Source organism: Apium graveolens, unplaced genomic scaffold, assembly GCF_009905375.1.
Source record: "Apium graveolens cultivar Ventura unplaced genomic scaffold, ASM990537v1 ctg3324, whole genome shotgun sequence".
Taxonomy (NCBI): domain Eukaryota; kingdom Viridiplantae; phylum Streptophyta; class Magnoliopsida; order Apiales; family Apiaceae; genus Apium; species Apium graveolens.
The window spans coordinates 10,857-27,565 of record NW_027418037.1 but is presented as its reverse complement, the minus strand read 5'-3'; the positions used below and the strand labels follow the sequence as shown (position 1 = coordinate 27,565).

The 16,709-nt window shown below is 35.3% G+C and overlaps 1 protein-coding gene across 1 annotated transcript; it reads left to right on the top strand.

The window, feature by feature from the left end:
- Positions 1-7,453: 7,453 nt before the first annotated feature.
- Positions 7,454-8,050, top strand: LOC141701088 (uncharacterized). The gene has a single exon (XM_074504732.1). The coding sequence runs from the start codon at positions 7,454-7,456 to the stop codon at positions 8,048-8,050; it is 597 nt and encodes a 198-aa protein (XP_074360833.1).
- Positions 8,051-16,709: the final 8,659 nt, after the last annotated feature.

Sequence of the window (16,709 nt, the reverse complement as noted above, 5' to 3'; positions counted from 1 at the left end):
AACTCTGTGTATATTATACATGTTAGAGGATTTCAAAGATTGTGAAAAGTGTATATGTATATATATATATTGAATATTTGGCGATTTGGTCGCGTTAAGATATCAACTTGGTTCATTTCTTCTTGACCAAGACTTTCATGAGTACTATGAGAATGCTCATATATTGTTAATTATTATACATATGATTTCGGTGGGCTTGTTGCTCATCCTTGCTTTCTTCTTTCATCACACAACAACATATAGACAAGATGAGCGAGACCAAGCTCCCAATTCGCAAGCGGATAGGAAACATTCCACAGTTTCCTGTAGGCGTTGATGCCGCTGTAGCCGAGGTAGTAACTACCAATAGGCTAGGTTTTCAACCGTTGATGTACCAGACTTATGTATATTTATGAATTGTAATAATGGCAAGGAATATGTAAATTTATTCAGAAACCCTCTTGAGGTGTAATGGCTTATAATGTGGAATAAAATGACTTGTGTTATTTTTGGTATTCATCTCTAGGACTATAACTTGTGGCGTGTGTGTGTATATTGTGGGGTCACAGTACGGAGTAGTTGATTGTTTATTAAGATTGGGTGTTATTAAGGGAAATGGAACTCGTGGCAACCTGGATCCCCGACCCGGATTTGGGGGTGTTACAGAGATGATAATTGCTTTTAAGAAAGAAAGAAGTTAGAGCAGATGAATTGAGAATGATAAAAGAAAAGAAATGAAAATAAATTAAGCTTTTATACTATCTCAAAAATAACTGTCAAAGAATAATAAAGTAAAATAAAGTAACAAATAAAAATTGCCCAAAATAGCCGTTTAAAAAAATAAACTATAAAAATTCCATCAATTGTCCGTCGTGTTATGCTTACACACTGTAAGTAAACTCGATGGATAATGTTCAGAAAATTAACGGCTAGGATTTAGACAATTCGACGGATGAGGATAAACAGTTATCCGTCGAGCTATAAAATATTCCAGAAAAATAATTGATTTTATTAACAAATCGTGTTCCGACAGATGATCAAACTCGATGGATAATGATCATCCGTCGGGATGTAAATTTTGACTTAGCCAAAATTTCATCCAACACTAAAAAATCAATTAAATTTCTGGCTTCATTACAACTTGCAAATTATCTGAAAAGATTCAAGAGTAATTAAGCATACCTAACTCACTTACCAACCTTGAAAAGGTGGATTCATCCAGTGGATTGGTAAATATATCTGCAAGCTGTTTTTTACTTGGAACAAAATATAGTTCCACAGTACCATTCATTACATGTTCCTTTATGAAGTGGTACTTGATGTCTATGTGCTTTGTTCTTGAATGTTGTACTGGATTTTCAGTGATGGCAATTGCACTTGTGTTATCACTGAAAATGGGAATTCTTTCCACTTGCAGACCATAGTCTAGCAATTAGTTTTTCATCCATAAAATCTGTGCACAGCAACTGCCAACAGCAATATATTCAGCTTCTGCTGTAGAAGTAGAAACTGAATTTTGCTTTTTACTGAACCAGGACACAAGCTTGTTTCCTAGAAATTGACAGGTTCCTGTTGTACTTTTTCTATCAATTCTATAACCTGCATAATCTGCATCTGAATAACCAGTTAGATCAAAACCAGAATCTCTAGGGTACCAAATGTCAAGTTTTGGTGTACCTTTGAGATATCTGAAAATTCTCTTAATAGCAATTAAATGAGATTCTCTAGGATCAGCCTGAAATATAGCACATAGACATGTAGCAAACATTATATCTGGCTTACTAGTTGTTAAGTATAGAAGTGAGCCAACCATGCCTCTATAACTTGTAATATCCACAGACTTTTCAGTAGTGTGTAATTCAAGTTTAGTTGCCGTGGCCATGGGAGTTTTTGCAGATGTGCAATCCATTAGTTCAAACTACTTTAAAATATCATAAATGTATTTAGTTTGACTAATGAATATTCCATCACTAACTTGCTTAACTTGCAAACTAAGAAAGTAAGTTAGTTCTCCCATCATACTCATTTCATACTTACTTTGCATCAATTTGCCAAACTTTTTGCAAAGTTTCTCATCTCTAGAGCCAAAAATAATATCATCTACATAAATTTGAAAAAGTATGCTAGAGATATTAACATTTCTAAAGAATAAAGTTTTGTCTACAGTACCTCTAGTGATGATTCTCTAAAAGAAACTTTGACAAAGTGTCATACCAGGCTCTAGGTGCTTGCTTCAATCCATAAAGTGCTTTCAAAAGATAGTATACATTATCAGGTAGATTTGGATCTTCAAAACCAGGAGGCTGACTGACATAGACTTCCTCCTCCAAATATCTATTTAGAAAGGCACTCTTGACATCCATCTGATAGACCTTGAAACTGGCATGGGCTGCATAGGCTAAAAAGATTCTAATGGCTTCAAGTCTTGCAACAGGAGCAAAGGTTTCATCAAAATCTATTCCTTCTTGTTGACAATAGCCCTTAGCAACCAATCTATCTTTGTTCCTGACTACTATGCCATTTTCATCCATCTTATTTCTGAATACCCATTTGGTGTCTATTGGATTCTTTCCTTTAGGCTTGGGTACCAGCTTCCACACATTGTTCCTTTTAAATTGATTTAGCTCTCCCTGCACAGTTAAAATCCAATCAGGATCCAACAAAGCTTCTTCTACCTTCTTTGGTTCTTCCTTAGTTAGAAAACTGTTATATAGACATTCTTCTTGAGTTGCTCTCCTTGTTTGAACTCTAGAAGAAACATCACCAATGATGAGCTCAAAGGGGTGATCCTTTATCCATTTCCTTTGTTGAGGTAGATTAGCTCTAGATGAAGATGCCTCATTGTTATCTTGATGTGTGATTGAGTTTTGAATAGTAGAAACTCCCCCTGAGTTAGTGAATCTATGATTTGAGAAAGGGGAATTTTCTGTATATGATCTATTCTGACTTTCAGCTCCTTTTGATGACCCGACAGATGGTGAATTTTGAGTACCGACGGATGAAGCTGGTTGTCTCCCGACGGATAAAGCAGATTGTCTCCCGACGGATGAAGCATTTTACAACTCGACAAATGTTGAATTTTGTGCTTCATTGACAGTAGATTTTTCTGCATTATCCTTTGATACTGTTTCTTGATCACTTTCATCATCACTGTCATCACTAACCATCTCCACATTATCAAATTTGAGGCTCTTATTGTAATCTCCATCTTGTAGTCCTTCAATCTTTTTATCATCAAACACAACATGTATTGATTCCATAACAATGTTGTTCTCAGATTGTAGACTCTGTATGCTTTACCAACAACATATCCAACAAAAATTTCTTCATCTGCTTTAGCATCAAACTTCCCATTCGGGTCAGTTTGATTTCTCAAGATATAACATTTGCAGCTAAAGACATGAAGAAATTTTAGAGTTGGCTTCTTGTTCTTGAACAATTGGTAAGGAGTCATGCATTTTGCTTGATTAACCAAAGAAATATTCTGAGTATAACATGCAGTATTTACAGCTTCAGCCCAGAAATATGTTGGTAACTTTGATTCTTCAAGCATTGTCCTTGCAGCTTCAATAAGTGATATGTTCTTTCTTTCTACTACTCCATTTTGTTGTGGAGTTCTTGCTGCTGAAATCTCATGCATAATCCCATTCTCTTCACTGAATACTCTCATAACAGAATTCTTGAACTCAGTTCCATTGTCACTCCTGATTCTTCTAACTTTAAAATCAGGATAATTGTTGACTTGCCTTATGTGATTGATGATGATTTCACTAGCCTCATCTTTAGACTTAAGGAAATATGTCCAAGAGAACTTTGAGAAATCATCTACAATTACTAGGAAAAATCTTTTCCTTGAGATGGACAACACGTTGACTGGTCCAAACAAATCCATATGTAGTAGTTGTAAAGGTTCTTCAATTGTTGAATCAAGCTTCTTTCTGAATGATGCTTTGATCTGCTTTCCCTTTTAGCAAGCATCACACAATCCATCCTTAGTAAACTCCACTTGAGGAATTCCTCTAACCAGTTCTTTCTTTACAAGCTCATTCATGGTCTTGAAGTTTAGATGGGATAGCTTCTTGTGCCATAGCCAACTTTCATCTTGACTTGCTTTACTGAGAAGGCAAGTAACAGATTCTACATTTGATGAGTTGAAGTCAGCTAGGTACATATTTCCTTTTCTCACTCCAGTGAGAACCACTTTGTTGCTCCTCTTGTTAGTCACAACACAGGCTTCTGAGTTGAAGGTTACTGAATTGCCTTTATCACAAAGTTGGCTGATACTCAAAAAATTATGCTTGAGACCATCCACTAAGGCAACCTCCTCAATGATGACATTGTCTTTTAAAATCAAAGCATATCCCATAGTATAACCCTTGCTTTCATCTCCAAAAGTAATACTTGGGCCAGCTCTCTCCTTGAACTCTGTGAGCAGGGTAGAATCACTAGTCATGTGTCTTGAACAACCACTATCCAAGTACCACAGTTTCTTTTTGTTTCCCTGCACACATTAAAATCAAATCAAGTTGATTTTGGTACCCAAGTTTCCTTGGGTCCTGCCTTGTTAGATTTCTTCTTCTGTTTCTTAGGTTTGATCTCATTTGACTTGGGGATATCAGATTCATCCTTAGTCATCTAAGTTGGACCTTTGAAACCATTCATTAAAACAGAATTATCATGCACATTTTGATTAACATGAAATGGCATGCTATTAGCAAACATATTATTCTAGTAGGGCATGCTAAATGGCATTTGAGGCATACTAAATACAGCATAATAAGGATTAGGTGCAAATGGCATATTAGCAAATTGTACATTCATATTCTGTGTAGACATAGCATTCATAGGCATAGAAGGCATGACATTCATGTTGGGAAAAGGGGAGGGTACAGACATAGGAGTAGGAATGGCAAGTTTGCAATTAACAGACAAATGATTAGTACTACCACACTCAACACTGATTTTTCTAGGAGCATATTTATAAGGTGTATAGTTGTTATGTTTGTTAATCCCTACTTTCCCATTTTTATTGTTTTTCCTTTTAGCCTCTGTTTTAACCTCAATCTTTTCTAGTCTGTCATTCAATTTCTTGATAGACAGATGACCAACATTCACTTTCTTCTCCTTCTTCACTTGACTAGATTCTCCTGAAATGAAGTTTTTGGAAACTGATGCATATTTTTCATTTAACTTGGCAACTTTGGCTTTACTCACAGGTTTGCTCACAGCCAACGGATGAGGATTTATGTCACTCGACGGATAATCCTTTTGGTTATCCGACGGATGACTCTCATCATCCGTCGAGTCTACATCTGTTAGCAATCCTTCAACTAAATTGGATTCCATCTTCTCCTTATTCTTTTTCCAGGCTGCATCATAAAAGGACTCAATACCTTAAATTTTGGTGATTTGAGCATGAACATCTCTAGATGTTTTCCATGCCTTAATCACCTCTTGTTCTCTTTCAAGCTACTTCTTCAAAATCTCTTCTTTCTTCAAGGACTCAGTTAATTCATCCTTAGCAATCTTACACTCAATTCTCAATTTTTCAAATTCAATAAACTAAGACTCTAACACATTATTCCTCTTACTTAAAAACAAATTATTTTCTTTAATTTTAGAATTTTCCTTAGTGAGAGACCTAAGTGTAACACGCAAATGATATAATTCTATAGACATGTCATTGACAACATCATTACACTCAGCTTTAGATTGCTAATAAGTCTTTAGAATGCCATACAGTCTCTCTAGTGTAAACTCCTTGCATTCTTGTGAATTTCTCAAGGAGACTGTCATTGGTTTCCATTCTTTTGGTAGGGATCTCAGAAATTTGAGGTTAGAATCTTTGGTTTGGTAGACTCTTCCATGCAGCTTTAGAGCATTTAGTAGCTTTTGAAATCTACTAAAGATATCATTGAGAGTTTCACCTTCTTCAAAGTGGAAATGCTCATATTGCTGAATTAGTAAATGCATCTTGTTTTCCCTAACTTGTTCAGTGCCATCACAGATAATCTGAATTATATCCCAAACTTTCGTGGCAGTTTTGCAATTGACGATGTTGTCAAACATATCACCATCAACTCCATTGAATAGAATATTTATGGCCTTCTTGTCTTTCCTGACTTGTTCAATATCAGGATCTGACCATTCATGCCTTGGCTTGAGAACTGATGACTCATTTCCAGTTGCAGCTCTCATTGGTACATGAGGGCCTCTCTCTATGCAATCCACATAGGCCTCATCTTGAGAAAGTAAATGAAGATGCATCTTTACCTTCCAATGATGGTAATTATCTTTGTCTAGAAAAGGAATCTTGACTCCAACATCCTTCTTCTTCATCTTGTTGTTTGTTGTGATCTTTTAACTCTTTGTTCTTCAAGAGCTTGCTCTGATACCAATTGTTAGTCCCTAAAAGTGCAACAAGAATTACAGAAGGGGGGTTGAATGGAATTCTTAAAACTTTTTCTGAATTATAAAATGTTCTAACTCAAAATATATATGTAAGTGTTTTGATTTGCAAAGTCCGGAATGACAAGTTAAATTGAATCAAAACACAAAGTAATAAAAACACAAGTCTTTATAACTTTCTGGTGGATTTAATGTATCCACCAGATATATATATATATATATATATATATATATATATATATATGAAGAGAACCCTGTGTAGCTTGAATAGCTCACAGCTGCTTACAAATATGAACAACTAAACTTACAGAGAAATGCTTAGGGTACTGCTTACAATTGTTTCTTTGAGAATGAATTTGCTTAGTCTTCTTATTGTTCTACTTGCTACTCTTGGTTTATATATCACCAAGATTATACAGTAATAAGACAAGATAATAAAATAAAACCTATCAAGTCTAATACTATGGTGCTTCACTACTCTATTCCAGCATCTTTGAATATCTTCATAATTGCATGGAAATGGTAATGCTTCTTTGTTCTCAAAAACCCAGTTGAATAGGCTGCCACATTCCTTTTGCATACACTCGACGCATGTGACTGTGTTGTCACTGTCAACAGATGTTTAAATTGATCATCCGTCGGGTACATGATCATCCGTCGGGTTGCCTTGTTGATCATCCGTCAGGTAGCTTTGTTGATCATCTGTCGGGTAGCTATTTGGTACTTGACTTCATATCATTTATACAGAATTACAAGACATCATCTATTTACAATTAATCAACCTATTTTGCATATCCAATTAAAGTCAACATGACTTATAAGCTACTACAAAATCTATACAAATTTGTTTGCAGAAATATGCTACATGACTTATTGTTACATAAGCTACTCACTCGATGGATGTCAAATCATCATCCGTCGGGACTATATTGAGTCATCCGTCGGGACTAAATTTGATCATCCGTCGAGTGCTACATTTTTCACTAAGTTGAATCTACTAAGGTGTTTTGTTAATAAAATCATCAAGTCCACAACATATTTCCAACAATACAACTGTATATTTGAGATGTCTTCCACCGGAGGAAAAATTGATCATAGGATCAATCGTGGCGGTGCTCCTTATTGTTTCAAGGTCAAAGGTGTAAATTACCACAGTATAAGAAGCTTTGTACCACCTGACGGTGCAATCTCCAAATTTTGTCAACTCTACATATATGACACTGAAGATGAAGTGAACAACAGAATAAACACCGTTAAAGGTGGAAGTGATTCCGTTGATGAGGGTATCGTACAGTCTTTGTTAGAAATGTTGGATGAACATAATCGTCTGGTCAAAAGTTTTCATATGGCACATGAACGGATAGAACATAATGCAGTTGATGAATTGAGATTGGTTCTAATAGCTTCTTCTTCAGCATCTGGTCGACCTAACCATATTGGCCTATCACATGAAGTTGCCGGATTGATTGTCACAGACGACTATACAAAAAGATGCAGGGATACAATAATTCATTCAAGAACCAATGGATTGGAGAGGATATATGCAATCTATCCACGATTTATGCAACTACAATATCCTCTTCTTGTTCCTCATGAAGATATTGGATTTTACTGTCAAATCCCTGCAAATAGACCTTATAAAAAACAGCCCAAACACACTTAGTTTGTAGAAAATGAAGATCCAATAGAAAAGGGAGATAGTGAATTCATCACGATGAAAGAGTATTACAATTATAAACTTATGATTTGACCTTCAGATGGTATATTCTTTATCTGTATTTTGTTTTAGTACATATTCTTTAATATTCTCTCAAATTTACAAAGAATCAAGCATTTAATCACGAGTTTACAGGTTTGACTCCACATCTCGGAGGTCGTTTATGGCAGCAATATATGGTGGATGCATTTACTGCAATGGAACAGTACAGACTTTACTAGATTAGAGATAACCAGACAATGATTCGTTCACATTTGTACCACAATATACGGGATGCACTACAAAAAGGTGATAGCAATCCTAAAAATGTCGGTAAAGCAACAATTTTACCTGCCTCATTTACTGGCAGTAAAAGGTACATGAATCAGTATTTTAAGGACGCTTTGGCCATCTGTCGAACGATTGGCCACCCATCACTATTCCTTACGATGACCATAAATACAAAATGGCCTGAAATACAGTGGATGTTAAAGTTTTTACCCGGTGTTGATGTTGTTGACGCTCTAGATGTGGTTGCAAGGGTTTCTAAAATGAAAGTTGACCAAATGGTTGATCAAATCAAAAATAAAAATTGTTTTGGATGTTGTATAGGAGGTATTATAATATGAAATCTTTTTCGATGATTTAATTTTACACTTTGATAATAAAATGACATGTATGGAAATCATACTATTTTTCTAATTTAATACCTTGGCATTTTACAGTGATGCACATCATAGAGTTTCAAAAGCGTGGACTGTCACATGCTCACATGCTTATTTGGTTGCATCCAAACGATCGTCCAAAAACCATGGACCAAATAGATAAAATGGTGTCTGCAGAAAATCCTGATCCAAGTATTGATCCTGTTGGATACGAAGCTGTAAAGGATTATATGATTCATGGACCATGTGGAACTGATTATGGTAATTCTCCATGTATGGCTAAAGGCAATTGTACTAAACATTTTCCTAAAAGGTAAATCGTCGTTATTTACACATAGTTGTAGTAAACAATTTCCTAAAATGTAAATCTTTGTCATTTACACCATACTCAACGAATTTATTATAACAGTTCATATACTTGATGACATTGAATAATAAAATTGTTCTATCATTTTTAACAGGTATAATTCTCACACATTCTTCGATGACTGTGGCTTTCCTATTTACAAAAGAAGGAAAATATTAATTACTGTAAACAAAAAGGGAATTTAGCTGGATAATCGTTATGTTGTCCCTTACAATCGAGATCTTCTAATAAGATTTCAATGTCAAACAAACCTAGAGATTTGTAACAGCTCAAGATCACTGAAATATGTATTCAAGTATTGCCTGAAAGGACACGATACTGCAACCATGTATCTGAGGAAAAAAATAACCACCAAGACTATCGCCACAACACCAATAAATTTGGAGAAACATCTGGTTGATGAAGTTAAACATTACTTAGATGGTAGATATGTTTGTGCATCTAAAGCATCCTGGAGGATATTTGGTTTTGACATTCATTCTCGTTGGCCTTCAGTTGAACGTTTGCCAATACATCTACCAAATGACAAGCATGTGTCGTTCATGAACTCACAAAATCTATAGGAGGTGTGCGACAATGCAGGATCAAAAAAAAGCAAATTAGAAGCATGGTTTGAAGCAAACAGAATATATCCAGAGGCCAAAAATTTCACCTATTCAGAATTCCCAAGCAAGTTTACCTGGCATCCACAACCGGGTTCCTGGAAACCGAGAAAAAGAGGTGATGTCATTGGTAGGCTTTCTGAAGTACATTCATCCAGCGGTGAATTATTATATCTCTTCATGCTCTTGCTTAGGATTAAAGGTGTTGTTTCTTTTGATGATTTGAAGAAAGTCCACGACCATATTCATAAATCTTTTCACGAAGCTTGTGCCGCACTAGGTCTCCTCCAGAATGACCAGCAATGGCATGAAGCTATAGCTAAAAATTCGCATACAGCCATGCCTCCACAACTCCGTGTAATGTTTTTCAACATTGTAGTTTACAGTCCAATTTCTCATCCGCGTAGTCTTTGGGATACTCATTGGGGATGCATGTCGGATGATATTGTTCTTGTGAGACGACACCTCACTAACAATCCAAATCTTTGTCTATCAGATTATGATATCCAGAATTACGCTCTTGCAGGTATGAGTTTTAATAATTCTTTCAGCCATATTATTTTCCCGTATGTAACTAACAGGATAAATTTTATGTACATTTATTCCATAGATTGAGAAATTGTTGAACGATATTGGTAAAAGCCTCACAAACTTCCCAGATATGCCATTTCCAGGAGAAGCATATTTTTCCAACTCTGACAATAGGCTAATTCTTGAGGAAACATCCTATGACATAGAAGAAATGAATAAATCCACGAAAAATATCATAGTCTTCTGAATGATGAACAGAAGAGAGTCTATGATTCAATTCTTGACAATATCAACCAGAAAAAAGGTGGTGTTTTCTTCGTTTACGGGAGTGGAGGTTGTGGAAAGACTTTCTTGTGGCAGACACTATGTTGTCGATTACGGTCGGAGCATAAGATTGTGCTTCCTGTGGCCTCATGTGGTATAGCTGCCGTGTTGCTTCCCGGTGGAAGAACCGCACACTCCTGCTTTCACATTCCTCTCAAACTTAATAAACATTGTTCTGTCGGGTTAAGACATGGGACCGATATTTCCGAGCTTATTCAACAAACTGATTTAAGAATCTGGGACGAGGCACCTATGTAACATCATCATGCATTTGAATGCGTTGATCGATCCTTGAGAGAAATTATATTTGTTGTTGATAAAAGAAGAGCTAAAAACCCATTTGGTGGTATAACCATTGTTTTTGGTGGATATTTTTGGCAAATACTTCCAGTTATTCCAAAAGCGTCAAGAGCTGAAGTAGTTTGCGCTACCCACAATAAATCCAAGCTTTGGGATTCTTGTGAAGTATTTTTATTGAAGCAAAACATGCGGCTAAATACAAAAAATACAGAATCGGAAAATAAAATCATCGCTGAATTCAGGAAGTGGCAGCTTGCGGTCGGTGATGGTAAGGAAACCAATATTTCTCCAGATTCAGATAGTGGTGAAATGTTAATCAAGATTCCTGATCAATATATCATTCATACGTCTGGAGATCCTATCCAGAAGCTTTTTTAGGTGACATACCCAGATTTTCTACAGAATATCTCTTCGCATGAATACCTCAGATTAAGGGCTATACTAACACCTACTAATATCGTGGTAGATGAAATTAATATACAGCTCCTTGAAAAAATTCCAGGTACTTTGTTTACGTATCCCAGTCAGGATTCAATCGACGATGCTGGTGATGATGATAACGATTTCAGGTCTGCATTTCCAGTTGAGTATCTAAACTTTATAAATATGCCTTACATTCATAAGCATGAGTTAAAATTGAAGGTATGAATGGTCGTCATGCTTATGAGAAACTTAAACTAGATTATAGGATTATGCAATGGTACAAGAATAATTGTCAAATCATGTAGAAAGAACAGTATTGAATGTGAGATACTGTGTGGGTCTCATGTTGGAACCAAACATCTTATTCCAAGAATCGAGATGATTCCAAGTGACACAAACTGGCCCTTTGAATTTAAACGTGTTCAGTTTCCAATTCAGATATGTTATGCCATAACAATTAACAAAAGTCAGGGATAATCACTTGATACAGTTGGGATTTACCTTCCTAGAGCAGCTTTCTCACATGGACATATTATGTTGCGATTTCTAGAGTTACACGTCCTGAAGGCCTCCATATTCTCATCGATAGTAATGATGGTAGGAGCACAAATATTACAAATAATGTAGTTTTTGAGGAAGTGTTTTACAATCTTCCAAGCGTAGACAATTGACCTGACATATTAATACAATTGTGTTGTATACTTCTCTTTCTCCTGTTTCATTCCTGATTTTTGATGTCATATATCAATGTCGTACGTGTAGCAATGCAAATATTACAAACATTTATGTGTAAAACCTGCATCAATGTACATAATTAAAACATTCTCTCCAAATTAACCATATATTTTTAAAAAGTTTAACATATCGATCAATAATATATCTTTAATGGTTAAAATAATAGCACAAATCTGAATGATATGCTTGGTAGGAAGTATTCCTCTATTTTTGGAAGTAACCAAAATGATAAGGTGGGTTAGTTGTCATCATCACATCAAACACTATGTAATCAATTATCAGAAAATTAAACCAGGATATTACTCTTATTCTCATTTAAACTAATAGATTTGCACTATCAAATTCCAGCTAAATTAAAGGCATATCCCTAATGCCTCGCTGGTGAAATATAGTTACAAAGTTTTTACAGAATGAGATTCATTTGCTAAAACATCAGTTATCTTTTTCTCTCAAGAGTGCAACCATTTTGTAAGAGTTTCATTTCGTTAACCTATTTTTACTATTCTCAAAATATGGACTGAATGATTTTCCTACTACTGTGTTAATCTACATTGCTTGAATAATCTTTTTATATTGCTCCTCTTATAGTGTTACTTTTAATGGAGTCATTTGATCGTCTATCCAATCTCGACAAGGCTAGCACTAACTGGAAAATTAAGGTCAGGGTTACCAGGATGTGGGCTAATATGATTTTGGAGACAAACTCACTGAAAGGCTACAATCTCATTCTTCTGGATGATGATGTATAGTTAGATGTATTTATGTCAATCTTGGTTTATCCTTAATTGTATTTATGTAGTCTATGTAATTTAAAATTGTAGGATAACCATGTTCATGCCTTTGCGTATCACAACATTTGGAATGGATTTACCACAAAGATTATGGAAGGCGGTGTCTACATTTTTGACCAATTTGCAGTTAAAGATCCTGTCGGGAATTTGAAGCCGGTCCAGGCAAATCTATGTATCAGATTTACAGGCTCCACTACTGTCAGGACTGCTCCTGATGATGGCATGATCCCTTTACAAAAATTTGATTTTTTGGACCTCAGAGATTTATTTACGGAAGCAAATAAATGTCTTCCTCAACAGCAGCCTGAATTTGCAATAGGTTCGTTAACGCATTCACTATTATCTTACTGTACTCATATTTAATACCAATTTAATAGGCTAAGTACTTATACAATAATATTGTGTAAAATACGTTCTGTGTAAGACAAATATAATTGGAGTTGTCGAAGAGTATGAAGGTTTGACCAAGCTCCCAACTAAATGAAAGGAATATGTCCTAAGTCCAATCATGTATGAGGATTTAGGAATAACTTTTATGTAATCTGTTTTCATTTCATTGATATTAATAAAAGACTTGTTTTGTTTTTATTACGGGCTTTATCTATTTAAGTGTTTAAATACGATATACCATAGTTTAGAGTAAAGCTTTTTATGGATTATGATGAGATCATAATAGTGAGACCTAAAAGATGATAACTCTAAACTTAAATAGTTCCTGGTCGTAGGATTACTAACTGGTAATTAATAATCCGCAAAGATCGGTTGATACTATGCTTGCTTCATTATGAAGGATGTCTGTTCTCATAGACATTTGTGTGGTGACACTATAGCTAGTATGTAACACCCCCAGATCCGGGGTCGGGGATCCGGGTTGTCACGGTCTTTCTTTCCACAATATCACTTCATTTAATTAATAATAAATGACCTCATGCTGTGACCCCACACTAACACACACCACAACCCGTTATAGTCTCAGAGATGAAATTGAAATAAGTACAAGTCTTTGAATCCACAATTTAAAATTATTACAACCCAAAATGATTACTTGATAATTTACAGTTAATTGCCATTATCTGCCACAAGTTATAATTATACATAATTTGATTCTCAAAAGTAGATGGTCTGATCTACAATAGATCTACCTCTGCAGCTATAGCAGCTACGACATCATCGGGAAGACGAGGGACGCTTCCCACGCGCTTGCGCTGGGTCTGCTGGAGTCTGGCCATCCTTCTAACTGTTGTTGTGTGATGAAGAAATAAAGCAAGAGTGAGCCTTACAGCTCGCAAGATAATACATAGTGATAACAATAATATAAGTATCTAAATGGATACTTACTAGAATCTTTATCGTGAGTAAGGTAATTACTTACTGGATATAAGTTTTAAAACAAGGGATGAAGTTACCAAATACTTCACTATACTTATATCATTTATAAAGCTACTTGAACTACCACTGTTCAAAGTATAATAAAATTCACGAGGTCATCCCATAGATGAGACCACAAATAAAACTTGAAAATATTTGATCTTTGAAATATTTTGAAAAGAGATGAAGTTACGAGATACTTCATTCAATGGATACACCAATAAAAATGTTTGACCCTGTCAATGCTTCGGCAACCACCTATTAGTAGCCTTTCGATCGAAATGCTACGGGTAGTGTTGCAGAATTATCCAAATGGATGATGAACTCATTACGGGAGTTACCGCGCCAGGAAGACCACTTACGATGATCAGTCGTAGTAGTACAACCCCACCATTTTCTACATGTAGAGGAGAACCTGTCGGATTTACTTGTCAACCGAACACTGAACTCCTAAGGAATGGGACCGCCTTAGCGGAACTTCCAGGCCATTTGGGCCAATATAATAAGGCTGGGCCGGCGCTACTCGACCACTTACGCCACTCCTAGTTCAGATGAAATCCATGACTCTGAAACGTAAAGCTCGTTTCCCCCCTTTCCCCAAGTAGAAACTTGTTGGTACGGCTCCACCAAGAAGTCGTATCTAGTTGGAAAGGAAAACTCACCGATATTTCCCAGGCGATGCCTGTTAATGGATTAACTTGTTCCAAGAATTTTACTTCCCGAATATTGGGTAAGTAATCAAAAACTCTTTTACCAAGACAGCAACCTTGTTGCGAATATAAAACACACCACCGAGCCGGATCCCCCATGTTTTGAGCGAGTATTTAAATCCCCTTTTTAAAAGGAAGATCTTAAATATAAAAATAGTTTTGGGATCCGCTCTAACTTTTGAAAATCATTTTAAAAGACTCGAAAACACTTTAAAGAGTGTTTGGAGTAAAACTGATTTAATGAAGTAAATCAGTCCCCAGAATATTTAGAAAATGACTGAATATTAATATTTAAATAATATTCCCATAAAGAATAATCTTTATAAAAATAATTGAAGTAGAAGTATTAAAACTTATACTTGAAACGAGTATTAAATAACCAAAGATATACTTATATGAAAGTATTATCTTTATTTGAATAATCGAAAATAAGTTTGATTATTTACACCTTATTCTTTAATAAAATAAAGAATATATTTCAGCAAATAATCGGAGTCATAGATCCTCAAATGAATATTCCAATAATATTCATTAAATAATATAAACTGAGTCATAAGCCTTCGAATGAATATTCAAATAATATTCATTAAATAATAAGCCGAGTCATAATACCTCGAATGAATATTATAAATAATATTCATTAAATAAAATAAGGAGTCATACATCCTCAAATGAATATCCAAGTAATATTCAATAAATAATATAAAGGAGTCATAAGTCCTCGAATGAATATTCAAGATAATATTCATTAATAAAATAAAGTTATCGAATAACCTTATTCGATTAATAGTTTGGAAACTATAACCATATATATATATATATATATCCATATCCATATATACAAAATTACTCGGGATCCTCGACTCCCGGTTTTAGAAAATATTTTCACCTTTGGGTCCCTATACTAAGGGTATATGCAAGTACCGCTATCCTCTAGCATAGGTATTATCAACTGAACCAACAGATATATATTCCAAGAATATGAAACAGGCATGCATATATACCATATCACATGCTACAATATATCGCATCATTTGCTAATTATCCAACATGCATCTATCGCAAGATAATGCAAATACATATATTCATCACAACAACAGTATAACGGATAGAATACTTGCCTGAGCGACTTGGGGGTGAGAAAGGCTCGGGACGAGTCTGATAACCTATAACAACAAGTAAGTTGGAATTAAACCAAAATCACTTGTAAATCTATACTTTAACTAACTTAGACTCTAACGCTTGTTTTGCGCTCACATGATTTGCTTAAGTCACTCGGGTACCCTCGGCTCCACCATTTTTAATAATTTAACCTTTACGAGTTTTAAAGCGATTCCTTCGCGAATGTCTTACCAACTGCCTAACACACTTACCATAAATGTTTCATACATTAATTAACCCTTTTTGGTCTTTAACCTACATTTCAAAGTAAGGCGAGGGAAAAAGTTTCGTTCGCGAAACGCCGTTACTTGAAACGGTCGTTTCTCCTAAACCGTGCATCGGAATCGAACGAACTACATATCAAAACGAAGCTCGTAACATGAGCTATCTAAACATGGCAGTGGTCATAATCTAGCAGGGGGTTCTCGGGTCCTAATGCTATGCACAAAAACAGTCCAAAGAAAATCGGACGTTACGACGGCTATGTTTACGCGATTTCCCAATTTTAACCATTCAACACCAACCACAAACCAACCTCAAATCCAACATACAACCAACATCCATCCTCATCACATCATAACAACCCCAACCAATTCAATTTAATCATTCATACTTATGCCTAAACTTAACTTTAATCATACTTAAGTTC